This window comes from Drosophila arizonae, chromosome 5 (assembly GCF_054131065.1).
Source record: "Drosophila arizonae isolate 15081-1271.41 chromosome 5, UAZ_ARI_1.0, whole genome shotgun sequence".
NCBI lineage: Eukaryota > Metazoa > Arthropoda > Insecta > Diptera > Drosophilidae > Drosophila > Drosophila arizonae.
In genome coordinates, this window is record NC_142925.1 from 8,965,935 (window position 1) to 8,979,560 (window position 13,626).

The 13,626-nt window shown below is 43.1% G+C and overlaps 5 protein-coding genes across 5 annotated transcripts; 3 read left to right on the forward strand and 2 right to left on the reverse strand.

Annotated features, from left to right (window-relative positions):
* The first annotated feature begins 1,939 nt into the window (after positions 1-1,939).
* On the forward strand, positions 1,940-6,188 carry LOC108616534 (BOS complex subunit NOMO3). Its single transcript, XM_018011803.2, has 6 exons — positions 1,940-2,152; positions 2,220-2,766; positions 2,834-3,716; positions 3,775-3,953; positions 4,016-4,980; positions 5,038-6,188. Exons 1-6 carry the CDS (start codon positions 2,004-2,006, stop codon positions 5,915-5,917), a joined length of 3,603 nt encoding a protein of 1,200 aa, XP_017867292.1. The 5' UTR covers positions 1,940-2,003; the 3' UTR covers positions 5,918-6,188.
* LOC108616539 (uncharacterized) lies at positions 6,017-8,441 on the reverse strand. The gene is made up of 4 exons (XM_018011811.2): positions 7,707-8,441; positions 7,106-7,253; positions 6,676-7,050; positions 6,017-6,615 (listed from the first exon to the last, which is right to left on the reverse strand). The coding sequence occupies exons 1-4, from the start codon at positions 7,906-7,908 to the stop codon at positions 6,192-6,194; spliced, it is 1,149 nt and encodes a 382-aa protein (XP_017867300.1). The 5' UTR covers positions 7,909-8,441; the 3' UTR covers positions 6,017-6,191.
* Positions 8,442-8,486: 45 nt separating this feature from the next.
* On the forward strand, positions 8,487-10,083 carry Cdc2rk (cyclin-dependent kinase 10). The gene is made up of 6 exons (XM_018013461.2): positions 8,487-8,718; positions 8,786-8,858; positions 8,916-9,090; positions 9,149-9,351; positions 9,415-9,861; positions 9,925-10,083. Exons 1-6 carry the CDS (start codon positions 8,584-8,586, stop codon positions 10,056-10,058), a joined length of 1,167 nt encoding a protein of 388 aa, XP_017868950.1. The 5' UTR covers positions 8,487-8,583; the 3' UTR covers positions 10,059-10,083.
* Positions 10,084-10,222: 139 nt separating this feature from the next.
* Positions 10,223-12,213, forward strand: LOC108616394 (uncharacterized). Its single transcript, XM_018011557.2, has 2 exons — positions 10,223-11,630; positions 11,691-12,213. Exons 1-2 carry the CDS (start codon positions 10,389-10,391, stop codon positions 12,045-12,047), a joined length of 1,599 nt encoding a protein of 532 aa, XP_017867046.1. The 5' UTR covers positions 10,223-10,388; the 3' UTR covers positions 12,048-12,213.
* On the reverse strand, positions 12,073-13,519 carry LOC108616401 (uncharacterized). The gene is made up of 3 exons (XM_018011566.2): positions 12,858-13,519; positions 12,620-12,803; positions 12,073-12,563 (listed from the first exon to the last, which is right to left on the reverse strand). Exons 1-3 carry the CDS (start codon positions 13,428-13,430, stop codon positions 12,211-12,213), a joined length of 1,110 nt encoding a protein of 369 aa, XP_017867055.1. The 5' UTR covers positions 13,431-13,519; the 3' UTR covers positions 12,073-12,210.
* Positions 13,520-13,626: the final 107 nt, after the last annotated feature.

Genomic DNA, 13,626 nt, shown 5'->3' on the forward strand with positions numbered 1-13,626 from the left:
AGCGCGTTTTGCCAATTATTTTGGCAACCGCAATGGGGTGTCTCTGTCGCTGCCGCTGCCTGGATACGCAAGCGATCGCTGGGAACAGTTCGTGTGGGAACAAATGTGCGTGCGAATGTGTGGTATGCTCTGTTTTAAATTTTGCGTAGTAGTTGCTGTTTCTTTTTTGCGAGGGGATTTTTTTTTTTTCCTGTTTTCGGTTATTATGGATTTCTTAACTGTAGGGGGGTTGATAACAAAGTCCATGGTTTATTATTTATATATGACACAAACACACCCCGAAATATTGATGTTATTTGACTTTAAGCGATAATCGAACGACCCCTATAATAAATGCAGCACAAATGCCAAATCGCCGCATCGTGAATTGCCAGTTTTTTAATTTTATAAATATATAGACAGATGCATGTATGTATATACATATATACATATGACTTTATATAAGGCGATAAGGTATATTGTGCATTTCATTAAAATGATATTTATTCTTACTTAGTTAATGCGAATCTCTATGACACTGGCTTATCTGCCCAAATGGACAACCCAGCAGATTTATTTTCTATTCTTTCTATTTTTTTTTTTTTTTTTTTGTTAGATTCTAATAATACCCGGCCATAAAATTAATGTGTTATGCTACTGTCTCGACAAATTGTCTGGCTGTCTATATTTTCGTGTGGATTACATGCAGGCGCTACCTCGGTCTGTGGCCAGCTAATTAGTTTTGAATTGATGGCTAGGACAGGTAGTCAGTCCGTCGAGCCAACCAAAATGGCGCCCAGCAAGTGACAGTTGACAGTTGACAGTTGACAGTTGCCGCTCACTTCCGGTTAATGCAGCTATCGGACTGCACTTAAACCAAATACATATTTGTCTGTATAGAATATGGCAATGGGTAATTGCTTCGCCTCGGCAATTCAAAGTCAATGTCAGTAATTGATGTTGCACACTTCAGACATTTTATATGTACAATTGCTCGTTTATAGCTTACAGTTATGCGGCTTTGTCTGTGTGCCATGAGTGTTTCAATTTTCTTTCTTATTCTTTTTTCCAATACATACATATGTACATACATAAGTACATATGTATTTATCGCGCCATCATCGGTCAAAATTTATAGGCACTGAGGGCAATCCGCAGCTCAACGATGCTTGAAATGAATTTCTTGTGAACAACTCGGCGCTTGTCTCGCTTTATCTGTCTCTGAGCTGTCTGCCTGGCAGATCGCTTAACTGCGCAGAACAAACATAGACATACATACATACATACATGTAAAGCATATTCCCAACACATTGGCTCGCACTTGGAGCTGTATCGTACGTAGTTCAGCGTAATTAAAATTCGTTGCGATAATTAATATCTGACAAGCTTATTTCTGCAACAATCAAATGATTTCAATGTCAATAGATTGCATATAGTCCTAATCATTCAGAGATATGTACGTACACACACCGTAAATGACAATAAGATAATAAAAGCGTTTGTGATCGTTTTAATTGAACGAAGAATTTGAATTATTAATTATTAGCATTCATTTGAAAATGTTGCGAAATGTTGCTTTCCACAAAAACATTACACTCATGGTTCAATTTATTTTATCACAGCCTTTGAATGTGACAATAAATTGCGCCAAGTCGATACTTCTTATTAAATGTTATCGATATTGCACAGCTCTTCTATGTTCATCTCCAATTTGTAGTCGGTAACTGATAATTCATCGTCGAATAACAATTTTTCATACGGCTTTCAATTTATACAAAGTTTAATAACGTATAATAATATAACATTATATTATATAATTTATTTGTCTTAATCGCATTATTTAGAATTTAAAATTGATTTAACATCTCATAGACATCGAAGTAAGCTATCGGCAGCACTATTTGGCAATCTATCGCAACACCTGTGGGATGCAATATATCGATATATTATGCTTATCAGAGCTGTGTTTCCAACTAACTCGACAGCTCTACACTTTCAGCTGGCAGCGCAGAGTCGAAAAAAAAATGAGGTCGCGAAGTCAGTTTTCCGGCTTTATATTAATTTTAATTAATTTAATTAGTCAAATTAACGCACAGTCCAATGAAGTGGTCGGCTGTGGTGGCTTCATCAAAAGCCATGCTGAAATTGACTTTTCCAAGGTGGAAATAAAACTGTACGTGGTGACTTTCATTAATGGAAGTGTAAATCATTGATAAGAATTTTTTCCAATTCGATTTCAGCTTGACCAAGCAGGGCTCACTGAAGGATAAAACCGATTGCTCACCATCGAATGGCTACTATTTCCTGCCCATCTATGACAAGGGTGAATATTTGCTAAGCATTGCACCACCTCCCGGTTGGAGCTTCGAGCCGGAACACGTTGAGCTCAATTTCGATGGCAAGAATGACGTGTGCAGTCAGGGCAAAGATGTTAATTTCGTATTCAAGGGCTTTGGCATTACGGGCAAGGTGGTTCTAGCCACCGGTAGCGGTGCACGGGATGTGGATGTGGAGCTGAAATCGGAGCAGGGCGACATTCGCCGCACCAAAACGGACATCAATGGTGTCTTCTTCTTTACACCAATTATACCCGGCAAATATGTGGTGCGTGCCAGCCATGCCAGATGGCATTTCGCCAAGGCGGAGCACAATGTGGTTGTGGTCAGTGGCAACACGGAGCTGCCGGCTAACTCCTTGGTGGTATCTGGCTTTGATATCAATGGACGTTTCGATACCAGCTCCCAATTGCCGTCAAATCTCGCTGTGGTGCTCTATAAGAAAAAGGGCGTAAGTAGATAAACAGTCTAATCTTTTATATTATGATATATTATTTTTCTTCTCTTCATTCCCACAGCAAACTCTACCGATCAAGTGTGCCAATTCGCCCACTGCGCCGGCGAACAAGCTCAACAATGAATACGAAAGCGCTGCCGCTTGCTATTCGCTGGTCGAGAAGGGTGAATATAGCTTCAAGGATGTGCCCACAGGCAAGTACTTGCTGCAGGCCGTTAACGAGAACCAAAACTTGAAACTTCATCTGACGCCGAGCTTTTTGGAGGTGGACTTGGGCAAGGATACGCTGCAGATCAAAGAGGGGTTCAAGATTAGCGGCTTTACTGTCTCTGGCCAGGTGCTGAGCTCCGCGGACGGTGCACCACTTAAGTCTGCCATTGTCAAGCTCAACAAGGAAAAGGTCGCCGAAACAGATGCCACTGGCACATATACGCTGGAGAACATTAAAGCGGGCAGCTACAACATTGAAGTCGAGTATCCACAGCTGCAATTCGAGCCGGTGCAGGTGAAGACGCAGATTGCTACGCCCAAACTGCCCACAATTGTGCCTTCCGCTTACGAAGTGTGCGGCAAAGTCGTCTCTCCGAAATCCTATGTCGTTGGCATCACGAAAATCGGCTCCACCTTCCATACGACAACTGCCACGAAGGCAGAGAGCGGCATCTGGTGTGCCTATCTGCCCGCCGGCAAATACAACATTGAAGTCCTCACTACGGAAGTGGATAAGACGAGCGGTGTTCAGTTCTTCCCTGTGCAACAGCAGGCTGAAGTGCGTGATGCACCACTAAATGGCATTACCTTCTCGCAGCTGCGTGCCACCATTCGAGGTGAGCTGCAGTGCCTGCCAGATGCCACGGCCACTTGCACCTCAGCAGAGATTACGCTGCAGGGCCTAGATGCCACCGGACAGCCCACGGACAACAAATGGAAGGCCAGGGCATATCGTGAGTATAGAATTTAATTTTCCAAGTCGCATCTGTTTTAACGAGCTCCTCTGTGCAGGTGGCAAATATGCTTTTAAGGATGTTCTGCCTGGTCCCTATGAGATAACGATTCCTCAGGGTAATCTGTGCTATGAATCGACGCGAGTCTTCCTAAATGTCGCCGCTGCAGAGGAGACGGCGCCGCCCTTCATACACAAGGGCTACGAAGTGTCCATTATATCTAGTCATCGCGCGCTGGTAAACTTTTGTAATATATTTCTGTTTATTTTCTCCACTGACAATTATTCTTTTGATTACAGATGCGTTACGTTCATGTCACTGGACCATCGGAGCCCAAGGCGCCCATTGAAACCCTGAAGATTCTTTCAGGCGTGAACACCTTCTGCGTTTCTAAATACGGCAGCTACGACTTTAAGCTGGAAGGTTGTCACATTTACGATGACTCGTTGCCCAGTAAATTCATCACTCCAGAACCAGATCAGCTGCAGACGTTGATTGTCAATGCCATTGCCCACAAGACGGGCGTGCGTGTCCTGTCCACAGACCCCAATTTGGATTCTCTGAAACTAGCTGTGGAATCGCAATCGCTGGGTAAACAAATCGTTACACCAATAGCTGAGGCGCATAAGGTGGATGGGAAATTCGCATTCCGCTACGAGACATATCTGAAGCCAGAGGAAATTCTGAACGTTAAGCCATTGAGTGATGTCCTTTTGTTTACGCCACAGCATCAGCAGATCGTGGGCAGCAGTGATTGCGTTGATATTGCCTTCAATTTTGTGGCCACGCGAGGACTCATCTTGCGCGGCAAAATTGTGCCCGCAATTAAGGATGCCAAGATAACGCTGAGTTTTCCCGAGCAACCAGAACTTGAACCCATTGAAGTGCTCAGCTCGATTACAGGTGAATTCAAATTTGGCCCTATCGATGAGACGCTCAAATTCGAGCTCTCCGCTGAGAAGGAATCCTATGTATTCAGCGAATACAATCGCCAGTCGAACTCCTTCAGCGCACACAAACTCTGTGAGATTGAGGTGAAAGTACAAGACGATGCCGGTCAGCCACTGAGCGGAGTGTTGCTCTCGCTAAGCGGCGGCGAAAGCTATCGCAAGAATCTGGTCACTGGAGACAAAGGCGTCATCAATTTCCATTCGCTATCGCCTTCACAGTACTTCCTGCGGCCCATGATGAAGGAATACAAATTCGAGCCGAATTCCAAAATAATTGACATCAAAGATGGCGAAACCGTGCAGGTTACCCTAACGTAAGAACTATTGAGGGCTAATTTGTATAACTCCTATTAATGGACTACCTTTTACAGTGGCACGCGTTATGCTTACTCTATTTTCGGCACAATCACATCCCTCAATGGCGATCCCTTCCCGGAGGTTAATGTACAGGCCATCGCAACAGAGAGCTGCCAGCATCAGCAAGAGGAGGCATTCAGCGAAACTAATGGACAATATCGCATTCGGGGTCTTCAGCCCGGCTGCACCTACACCGTACGCGTGGTGACGGACGACGACAAAGTGTATCGCTCGATACCGAAAAACCACACGGTTACCGTTGCCAATGAGGATGTGCGAAATATAAATTTGATTGCTGTTAATCCTATCAAAATTGTGGATATTACGGCCAGAATTATGGCCTCACATAACGATTTCTACAAGACGTTGCGCATTGTGATGTACAAGCAAGGAGCTTCCGACTCGCCGGTGTTTTCTCAGCGCGTGGCGTCTCCGTTAAATCCCAAGTCTAGCTACAATCCGGGCATTATGGTGTATTTCCCGCGTATACCGCGCGATGGCAAGACCTATGTGGTGGAGCTGCAATCGACGCTCTCGGAGAAGACCTACTCCTACAAGCTGCCCTCCTTCACCTTTGTGGCGGACAGATGTTCCGTCTATGTGAAGCTGGATTTCAATGCCGAGGTGCGCTCCACTGACGCTGATCTCAATCAGAATTCCATATCAGCACTGGTGCTCATTGCACTGGTGGCCATTGCCTTCTTCAAACAGGACTTGGCTGTGAATTTCCTCAGCTTTGTGTGGAGCAAGCTGAACGACATCGTCGCAGATATCGCCCAAAGGCAGAAGGGAAAGGCGGCCGTCCGCAAGAACGAGCCCATCAATCAGCGAGAGATCGAGCAGATGGCCGATCAGATAAATGCAATTAAAAAGAAAAAGGTCAAAAAGACTTAAATTAGCTCTTACAAATTTTAGTCACCATCGGTATTCGGTTTTCATCTAATCCTTTTCTTTTCCTTTCTTTTTGTTTTCTATTTAATTTCGCTCCTGAGATTTTCGAACCTGAGTTACAAATTTAGCATTTGTTTGATTGCATTTTCCGGAACAAATAACGGTAGTTGTTTTTTTTTTTTTTTTTTTTAAGCTGAGGCAAGTTTATTTTGTTCATCATTCTTATAGCTAAAATAAATAATTAAATAAATAAAATAAATAAATAGTAATTGGAGTTCTACTGTGTCAAAATGTGTTCGGCAATGGGGCTAAGCATGCGATCTCCGCGACGACGCTTCAGCTGCGTCAGGCGACGTTCGGCCTGCAAGTTGATTTCATTTTGGGCCTCGGCCGTGCTTTCCTGATTGGTTGATTCGCTGGCTTCTGTGGATTCTTCCTCTTCAGCAGCTGGTGTAATCTCTGGCTCTGCGCTCTCCACGAACACACAGTCGGGATTCACTGCGGCGCACTCCTGGAAGTTGGTAGCTCGCTTATATGGATTGCGTGAATTGGTGTACTTCTCGAAGAAGCCGCGGCCAACAATGCGGAATGCCATGCTGGTCAGCGGATTCAGCTTTGAGCGGAACTCCATCTCGCAGACGAAGCGACGACGGCAAGCCTTGGAGTCCAGACCCAAAAATGCGAACATAAACTCGGCGATTCTATAATAGAAATAAAGCTTATAAATAAATCGGATTAGATGATCTTCAACTGCTGCTCACTGTTCTTCGGCGGGCTGCTGGCGTGCAACACTCTCAGAGATCTCCTCATCGATAATCTCCACATGATCCTCCTGATCAACTTCCACATTATCCTGTACGTCGAAGCTATCAACGCTACGTCTGCCACGGCGAAGCGTATTAGAACCATCAGCGGGTCCAGTCGGCCCACTTGGTGCAGAACTAAGTGGAGAGTCGCTGTGTATATCAGACACAATATCGGAGTTGGAAGAGTAACCCGAGTAGCTGGAGTAGCCCGAGTAGGGATCAAAAGAGGGACTCGGGTCGTACGAGGAAGGTGATCCATAATGCTCATGCTCATGCTCATGATGATGTTCAAGAGAGTATGGAATATGATCTTGGGTAAAGGATGGAGGGCTGAACACAAAAATAATTTAATATAGATAAAATGATTGGAAGATTGAGTGCTTACGGATGATCAAGAATCACCTCCTGATTGCATCGGGCGTGGGGCCAGAAGTAGCGCAGACCCAAGTAAATGGCGCTACCCACAAAGAAAGATACGATGACTACTTTCACCTTGATCCAATAGGCAATGGCCAATGGCCACAGATGGCGAACTATAAATGAAAATCAAATCTGATTAGATAACAGATAAGACAACACTTTCACTGAACACGAACAGAACCCAATGCTGGTCTACTGATCTACGACAATTTACAATTGTCGAATTGTGGCGCCGATTGAAAGTGAAAAGTGTTAATTGATTATTATTGAACGGTACGTGCACATCGTGATGTTCCAATTGGAAGCGATATACATATGACCAGCCCACTGACTGGGCTGGGAAACTTTCAAAAAGAAAGTCTTCACTTGCTGATTAGCAGGTGGACAACCAAATAGCTTAGAATGTGATTAAACATATTTAAAATGTGCTAATTGTTACCGCTCAACTATTGCATAGTAATAATAAATGCAATATATCGATAGACTGCAATTGACACCAGAATCGATGCTGTCCAATTACAGGCACCCAATATTTACATAGTAATAATTGTATAGTAGAAACTTACACCATAGGCGATGGCGATGACGACGTGTGCGTCCTTCGAATTCCAAAAGCTCTCGGCCAGTATTAAGTAATGTTTCCATATCCATATCCGAGTTCGTATTCATTACTTGAGTCTCAGCATTTTCCGGCGTTTCATCGCAGAACACCAAAGTGAAATAGATCACAAGCAGCACCGCCGCATACCATATCGTTGTTTTATTCATTATTTTCTTGAGTTTATATTCCTGTGTTTTTGTATATCACTGTATCACTTGCACAGTTGCTGCAGAACTGATGATGCACTCTACGCCAGGTCCAACATTTATATACCTCTGCCCATTCGTTTTACTGTTGTTGCTTATCCCAAGTTCAGGGTGATAATTGATAGTAGAGTCATTGTGGCTTTATCCAACAGCTTTTAACACATGCGTAGCTGGTAGATGATGACGAGCAGGGTCCGTTTTTTTTTTTTTTTTTTTCTTAATGTCTAGAGCATGCATTTGAAATGAAATGCTAACGAAATTTCTTTAAACTGGCGGAATTTCACTTTCCATAAATCGTGCTTTATATTTTCTATTGCTACTTTTGTTTTTATGCTGATCTATAAATTAGTGAATATTATGAAATGCATACGCAGTTTCTGCTTTCTTGTTTTTTTCACATAATTAGTATGTGCAAAAATATATTTAAATATAAAATATATTTACTATTTTCACAATAACCAAAAGTACCAGCAACATTTCAAATTCTCTACATTTCGCGCACTTTGATAACAGTTTTGTGTTTGTATCCCTGGTTTCCGCAGCACAGTTCTTGCAGTAATTGAGAAAGTATCGATTCCTTCCGAGCTGTTTATGTTTTATGTTTATGTCGTTCAACCATTCTAAAACAAAATAAACATGTCCAGCGACAAGAAGTCAAATGAATTGGATACAAATCCTGCGCCAGATCCTCAAGCACCAATAACCCGCAAAGGTTTTCTAATATCACTCAAGAACAGCGGCACGCCCATGCCCATACCGGAACAAAATGTGGTTTGTATTAAATAAGCATTTTGTCATGTGCCGGCTTTTTCTATTCCCTTATCAATATTTTTTTCAGTATGGCCGTTGCCGTCCAGTTTCCGAATTCGAGAAGCTCAACCGCGTGGGCGAAGGCAGCTATGGTATTGTATGTAAGTGCATAGTTAAATGAATTGTACTCGCACCATTACTGAATCTGTTTTGTTTAGATCGAGCGCGCGACACTCGCAGTGGAGAAATTGTGGCTCTGAAGAGAGTGCGCATGGACCAGGAGAAGGATGGCTTGCCTGTAAGTGGACTGCGTGAGATAATGATACTAAAGCGTTGTCAGCACGAGAATATTGTACGACTGCGAGAAGTTGTGGTGGGCAAAAGTCTGGACAGGTAAGAGGAAGAGACGATTTTGAGAGACTTCTGTAAATTGTAATATTCTCTCGCTTAGCATCTTCTTGGTAATGGATTTCTGTGAGCAGGATCTCGCTTCGGTGCTGGATAATATGTCACAGCCATTTACGGAATCGGAGGTGAAGTGCATAACGCTACAAGTGCTGCGCGCCTTGAAGTATATGCATGAACGTTATATTATACATCGAGATCTGAAGGTCTCCAACCTACTAATGACGGACAAAGGCTGCATCAAAGTGGGTAAGTATGGGCTGAACTTGATACTTCGTCACACATCATATATAAACACAATCTCAATTTCAGCTGATTTTGGCCTCGCTCGCTTGTTTGGCGACCCCCCAAAGCCAATGACCCCACAAATGGTCACCCTTTGGTATCGTGCACCGGAGCTGTTGCTAGGCTCTAGAACTCATACGACGTCGATTGATATGTGGGCTTTCGGTTGCATTCTGGGAGAGCTGTTATTAGGAAAGCCGCTGCTGCCGGGCACCTCGGAAATTGCACAGCTAGACATGATTATTGACCTGCTTGGCGCTCCATCGGAATCGATTTGGCCCGGCTATAAAGATTTGCCTGCCGTACAGAACTTTACGTTTAGCCAACAGCCGTACAATAACTTAAAAACGAAATTCCAAATGATTGGTCCAGCGGGCAGAAGCCTGCTAAACTCGCTATTCATCTACAATCCCAGCACGCGAGGCACAGCCGAAGACTGCTTGAACAGTAAATATTTTACTGAGCCGCCACAGCGTAAGCCGAGTTTGTATATATATTACAACTTATTTTTAATAAATTCATTTCTATTTTGTGTAGCTTGTGATCCGCGCATGATGCCCACATTTCCACAGCATCGCAATAATATTGCGCCTCCGCAACCGCCAACCTCTGCAGATATTCCCATTTCTCATTTACTGGATGTGTTTATTAAAAGACAGCGTTTAGAATAAAAACCTAGTTAAAAAAATTTAAAAACTAATTTAATTTAAACTAATTTGCCTGGCTCAGATCAAAACTGCTTTGAGAACTTTTAGACTCGAGCTTAAAATGAAATAGGATAGCAATATTATAAGAATTTAAAGTTATAATTGGCATTATAATTGAAAAATTTTATGAACAAATCGCCGTCTGTTAATGCACTCCAAGCTTTTGAAAGTTAACAGAAATGTTAAATTTATCGAATTGGTTGAACAGTAAACAGCTTTGTTCATTTCAGTTCCGCTTTTGTGAACCACTCGATCGAACTTATTCCGGAGCCCAGACGCCAGACACCAGCCAAAATGACCAAAGATGTGGATAGTGCGGAAAGAGATAATAATATTGATGCTGTTACCGTTAATAACGAGACAAACGGTCTAATTCGGATGGAGACTAAATCGAACGAGGCTGTTGCATCGGAGACAAACGGCACTGGAAATGGTGAAAATAAATCGGAGTCGAATTCGCCCCAACCCCACGGAATTCAAAACAATGAGGATGATGCTTCGGATGCTGATGAGAACGAGCTGTTAATGCGCATGCGTGGTGATGCTGTTGGCGAGACAATGTTCAGCAAGAAATTTATATTACAGACATTGATGCAACTCAGCCAGCAGCTACCACATACAGCATTGGAGTTGGAGTTAGAGGATGATTTGTGCAAGGTGTGGGATATGTCTGTCTCCCCGGAAGTAGTTGCTCTGCTACTCGAGAATGATGCCATCGAGCTAATTATGTTTGCCATCTCCTCTAGCGAGGATGTGCGTCTGTATGAGATTCTCATTGGACTGCTGGGGAACATGTGCGCGCAAGTGGAGTGTGTGGAGCAGCTGACGGCACGCGCTGATTGGATTGAAATGCTGCTGAAGCTAAGCACCTGCATGGACACGAGCATGCTGATCCAGTTGATGCGTGTATATCAATATGTGATGGCACATGTGGTCAGTGGCAAGGAGCAACTGGCCATAGAGTGGTACATTTGCTTTGCCGCCTTCGAGGGCTCAGCAAAGAATCTCGGCTTTATACTGCAGCAGTCAGTGAGCGATGAACTCCTTTTGGCCGCCCTTAAAGCCATCAATGCTGTGCTGGCAAGCTGTGCCCTGGTCGAGGAGGAGAACGCCCAGACGCCGGATCTCAAGTTAAAGCCCTTCTCGGAAGTATTTTTAGTACAGGAGCTTTGCGAGGGCGTTAACAATGCTTTTATTCGTCTAATGCGTGATGATTCGGCAAAGCAGGCGGATGAAGTGGATGGAATCGTTACCGATCAGGCACCCATCACCGTCGATCCAAATGGTATTGACGATGATGGGGACGAGATGAGTACACCAAAAATAAACTGCGACATCGAAGTAATTCAAACCTACCTCAATATATGCACGATACTGGTGCAGCTGCCGGAGGCGCAGATGTCCATGGATGTGTATACACCCAGCATTATGTTTTGTTTGACCCGCATTTTACTGTTCCTGCAGCAGCCCAATCAGCTGTTGCCACTGGGCGAGCGACAGGAGGAGTATCTGGAGGACCTAGCGCATATATGCAGCGTAAGCTAAATACATACAAATAATGAAAATCTTTAAATTAAAAACTAATTGCTTTTGCAGTGTCTTAAATATTTCTATGACAAAGCTGCCTTTGCCCATTTACTTGGCGTGTGGACAATATTACGTCAGCATATAGAAGACTATACCGAATACGATGAAAATGATTTTGAAGCTTACGAGGATGAGCCTCGTTCACAGTACGAAGAAAACGCTTTTAAAGTGTTGCGCCTATTGGCGCACATGTTCGTCCGCGCGGATGTTCCAATTCTAGTTAGGGATATACAAGAAATTGATGCTATGAAAGTGGATATGTTTCGAGCTGCCTTGCAGACGGAACAGGTGGATGATGTACTGATTCAGAGGGCACATCAACGCCTTGACGTGGTTTTAAACGAAGTAGCTGGCAAAGCCAAATAATACTCATAAAAACAGGACTGAAAAATTGTTGCATGAATGCACAATACATACATATTAATACATATTTCTTATACTTATAACTACTTATATACATACATACGAGCATACATACGTACATACATTCATAATGAAAGATACTATAAATATTTGTAATATCTTAAATTTATTCATTCGATTTCATTTTTTGCCTCAGCATATCGGTCCACGATTGCTTGCCAAGACGCACTCCATTCTCTCCTGTGGTGCTAATGACCAGATGATGCTCATTCTCATTGTTTAGTAAAAATTTGCTTTTGTCTTCGCTCAATGCATGGGAGACATGGTCCAGCTCGTTGTTTAGGTTAACCTGACTGGCTTTAACTTCTATATTTATGTTCTCTATTGCCTCGGATATATTGATTATGGCCTCGTCAATAAGATTCTGTGCCACAATCTCACTTTTGCCATTCAGCTCAGAGAGCTGGAGATTCATGCTGCCGCCTTTAGAGAACACGTTCAGGTTTCCATGGACGCCAGCTAGAAAAGAGAGATTTTCTGAATTATTTCGTGGATAAGAAAATGTCCATACTCACTCATCTTTAGATCACCCGCTTGGTGAACATATACTTCGCTAGTTTTGTGCACATTCTTAAGCTCCATGCTGCCCGTTGTCGTCTCAAACTTTGATTTCTCTACGTAGCAGCAGTCTGTATTAATGTCACCCGCCTGTGTGGAGCACTTTAGGCTGTCACCCTGCAGCTTGTCCAGATTGATGTTCTGAGCAGCAATACATAAATTATATTGTGGACACTGGCTATATTAGCTACTTACTCCGTTCTGTGTTTCGATTTCGGTGCTCTTGCCCAGCAGTGTTCCCTCACAGATGATGTTGCCATTTTCGCTGTTCAGCGATATTTCTGTGGCTCGTACATTCCTGGTGAATATATCTCCACCTGCCTTGATCTTAAGTACCTCGCCTTGTATGCCCTGTATGGTTACTTTTTCTTTTGCTTCCAGGTTGACATCGGCACGCACGGGAATCTTTAGAAGGCATTTAAAATGCGACTTCTGTTCGTTTAGCTTTTTAACCAAGACATTGACAACCTTGTCGTCCTCTTCAACATCCATATTCAGATCGACATTTGAGTTGGACACAGGACCACCAGTTAGCTGGGCTATAATTACATCTCCACTGGTGTACACATGGACATCGGCGGGCTCCACATGGATGGCGATATCCGATTTGATATTAATGCATGCATATGGGTTTACATAACGCAGCAATTCCTTGTGCACCATGCGTCGGTTGTGTGCCATGCCTCCCTTTGGTTTTTTGGCGTAGTTACGGCAGTATGTTTGTATTGTTTTTAGTGATGACCAAAACAAACGTTGCAAAATTTGCATTATTTATAAATATGCCGCTAGCGCCACTGCTTTGTTTACAGATGTTTATTAAACAGCTGTTTCTATGATATGTTACTCAACACTAATGCTACATGCCCTTGTGCAGCACTACCTTTTCGATACTGAAGCCACTACATCAAATGCGTGACAACAATAATTAACAACAAAGTTAAATTAATAAACATAGTTGTTTTAC